Source organism: Heptranchias perlo, chromosome 6 (assembly GCF_035084215.1).
Source record: "Heptranchias perlo isolate sHepPer1 chromosome 6, sHepPer1.hap1, whole genome shotgun sequence".
NCBI classification, from domain to species: domain Eukaryota; kingdom Metazoa; phylum Chordata; class Chondrichthyes; order Hexanchiformes; family Hexanchidae; genus Heptranchias; species Heptranchias perlo.
The window spans coordinates 111,802,425-111,806,039 of NC_090330.1; the positions used below are offsets into that span (position 1 = coordinate 111,802,425).

The following is a 3,615-nucleotide window of genomic DNA, read 5'->3' on the forward strand; positions in this document are numbered from 1 at the left end:
TTTCCATTCCTGCATCTATTTATTGTTTGTTACTGTAGGGCTCAGCAAGTTCGCAGATGCCCAACACACTGACACCTCGCCACATCATTAGTGCCCCATCGTATCCCCTCTGACCTCTGTCCAATAGCTGCCATAATAAAGTCCTGTTTTCGGTTTATCTTCGCCGGTTTCTGTCTGACAACAGCATAAATGATTCACTGGAAACGATTACTTGTTGTGAGCAAACCAGCTTTAGCCAATTTGCCTTTTTTTACACCAAAAAAACTCATGTTTTGTTTCATTCCAAAAATCAAAGACAATATTAAGGCAAATTTGACAGAAAATCTGTTTGGTTTTCCCGTTAGAATTTCAACCACCCGAGAGCTATATTTTAAAGGCCCGCTGGCTACCTACTAACGAACGCTAGTATTAGATCTCATTAACACACAGGGACAGGTCCTAGTGTTCAGTAATTGCACCAACATTACTATGATCAGGGTTTTTTATTTTAAAAAATTGTACTTTAGATAAGTTTTGTACAGATATGTAATATTACATGTAATAATTTCGTTCATTCGTTGCATTAAATAATTGGGCTCATTGAGAGAAGACGGTTTAAGGGGATTCTATGGTGCGGAGTCGAGCTATTTGCTGCGGATTATTTTTGCCCGGTTTCTCCGGTGCTGGTCTAAGAGGACAGGAGCAGGTGGACCGGTCAGTGGCCATGCAGCCTCCCTGCCTCCCGGTGATTGACAGGCAGCTCCCAGGGACCCGAGCCCGGGAGAACCACGTGTTCCAGCTGTCAGTCAAACAGCCGCCTGGCAACAACACCTGTTGGAGGCGCGCGGACACGTCCCGGGGGGGGGGGGGGGCATGCAGCGTCCCTGGGGGTCGTCACTGACTTTAGCAAGATGGCACCATGCAGATTTAATACTGGCCTTGCTGCAAAAACGCGGTGCATTGGGTGAAGGAATCGCTAACTTGGAGAACACGGTCTATAATTCACTAATGGGGAGAATTTGCTGCTTGTTTCATTGTGCTGAGCTGAGCTTGGTTCGTCATTCTGAAATTCGACATCATTATTGAGCAAATGCAATTAAAAGGCGCGGGTCAATTCTTGGGGGAGGGCGCCCCATGCACCATCCGGACATACCCTGTTGCCCACCGGGTCCTTGCCTTCAGTGGCTGCTTCGGCCGCCCTGCCTGGGACCGAGGCTGGGATCCGTTACAAAGCTCATCCTGAAGTTGAAGTCCGGGGGTCTCAGGCTGGGGGCATGGGATTAGGACCGAAAGCCTCCACTACCCCCTCTAACTTTCGAAGAGCTCTGGGCATTTGGCCACACCCCTTCATTTGCCTAATTAATGCGGTTCTCCCCCCTCTCTACGTCACAACCATTCAAGTAAACTTCACCCAGAGCGTCAGCCCATTGGCTCCTACAAACTCATTTAATGGCTGTCAATCTGCATCCCCGGGGCCCTTTCTCTCCGTTACCTTCTCCCCACATGGAAACCATAAGCAAATAACTCTGGCCACTGCCGGCTCCAGCCCGAGCAACTCTCTGCACCGGATCCAAACCGAGCAAGTCTCTGCACCGGATCCAAAACCGAGCAACTCTCTGCACCGATTCCAAACCGAGCAACTCTCTGCACCGGATCCAAAACCGAGCAACTCTCTGCACCGGATCCAAAACCGAGCAAGTCTCTGCACCGATTCCAAAACCGAGCAAGTCTCTGCACCGATTCCAAACCGAGCAACTCTCTGCACCGATTCCAAAACCGAGCAAGTCTCTGCACCGGATCCAAAACCGAGCAACTCTCTGCACCGATTCCAAAACCGAGCAACTCTCTGCACCGGATCCAAACCGAGCAACTCTCTGCACCGGTTCCAAACCGAGCAACTCTCTGCACCGGTTCCAACTGCACCGGATCCAAAACCGAGCAACTCTCTGCACCGGTTCCAAACCGAGCAACTCTCTGCACCGGTTCCAAACCGAGCAACTCTCTGCACCGATTCCAAAACCGAGAAATTCCCGGTACCGACCCCAGTAACCAACTCCAGCCCGAGGAATTCTAGACCGACTCCAACCCGCTTTTAGCGTAAAACAGACGGGGAGGATCGCGTTGTGTTCGGAGTTGGACAAGGACGGGGACCCGGGAGCCACACTGCCACCGGCTACTTCCCCGCTCCTCTTCCCGGACCCGGGCGTCGCTTGAATGTACAGCCTGATGATGGAGAGCGAGCTGCAGTCCCCGGGGCACCAAATCAATCCGCCGGCCGCCGGGACCACCGTACCCGCCGCCGGTGCCAACGGCAAACTGAGCGGCGAGCGGGTGAAGCGGCCGATGAACGCCTTCATGGTTTGGTCCCGGGGGCAACGCCGCAAGATGGCCCAGGAAAACCCCAAGATGCACAACTCGGAGATCAGCAAGCGGCTGGGGGCCGAGTGGAAACTCATGACCGAGGCGGAGAAGCGACCCTTCATCGACGAGGCCAAGAGACTGCGGGCGCTGCACATGAAGGAGCACCCGGATTACAAGTACCGGCCCCGCCGCAAGACCAAAACCCTGCTCAAGAAAGACAAGTACTCGCTACCCGCCGGCCTGCTGGCCCCGGGCCCCGGTGCGCTCGGCTCGCAGGTCGGGGTGAGCCAGCGGCTGGACGGGGCGGGTGCTTACGCTCACATGAACGGCTGGGCGAACGGCGCTTACCCGGGCTCGGCGGCGGCGGCGGCGGCTGCGGTCATGATGCAAGAGCAACTGGCTTACACCCAGCACCCGGCGCTGGCGGCGGCCGGGGGAGGAGGAGGGAGCGGCGGCGGGGGCACCGGCGGGGGAGCCGCCCATCACCACCATCACCACCCGCAGCAGCTGCACCGCTACGACATGTCCCTCCAGTACAGCCCCATCCCCAGCACGCAGGGCTACATGAGCGGCTCCCCCTCCTACAGCACCATCTCCTCGGGCTACAGCCAGCAGGCCCCGGCCGGCCTCTCGCTGGGCTCGATGGTCAAGTCGGAGCCGTCCTCCAGTCCCCCGGTCAGCTCACACCCTCGCGCCCCCTGCTCCGGGGACCTGAGGGAGATGATCAGCATGTATTTACCGGCAGGAGGAGAAGGCGACCCGTCCCAGAACAGACTGCTCCCCCTCGCTCAGCACTATCAGAGCCCGGCCGCGGGAGGGAACGGGACAATTCCACTAACTCACATGTGAACTCGGAGCTTGGACACAAAAGCTTTTTTTTTGATGTTCTTGTAAAAAAAAGAGGTAAAATCGTTCTTTGTGGGAACTCTGAGAAGTTATTGGTTCTGAAACTAGTGCACATACGTTTTAAAAAGAATTTCAATGTTTTATTACCAAGGTTTTTGTACAGTATTTATCATATCAGGCAATTGAGAAGATTAATGGGTGTATTAAATGCCAACTGTTAGAATTTGGCCAGACTGCGCACTCTCGCTGTTTACACACAGTCCGGTAAACTCCCCATGGAATAACGTGAAATCCCTTCCCCCACCACGGGGAATCTTTGCGTTTCGGAAAAGGCAGGAGACAGTCTTTCAACCTAATTTATAAAACGTTTGAATTGCCTTTAGTTGCAGGGTTGTGACCCATGTGAGTTTCTGTATTTGAAACTATTTC

At 54.2% G+C, this 3,615-nt stretch overlaps 1 protein-coding gene across 1 annotated transcript; it reads left to right on the top strand.

Annotated features, from left to right (window-relative positions):
• The first annotated feature begins 2,193 nt into the window (after positions 1–2,193).
• LOC137322609 (transcription factor Sox-1a-like) lies at positions 2,194–3,189 on the top strand. The gene has a single exon (XM_067985517.1). It carries the CDS (start codon positions 2,194–2,196, stop codon positions 3,187–3,189), a length of 996 nt encoding a protein of 331 aa, XP_067841618.1.
• Positions 3,190–3,615: the final 426 nt, after the last annotated feature.

Coding starts and splice junctions, on each gene's coding strand:
- LOC137322609 (XM_067985517.1), top strand. CDS start 2,194: ATGTACAGCCTGATGATGGAGAGCGAGCTGCAGTCCCCGGGGCACCAA.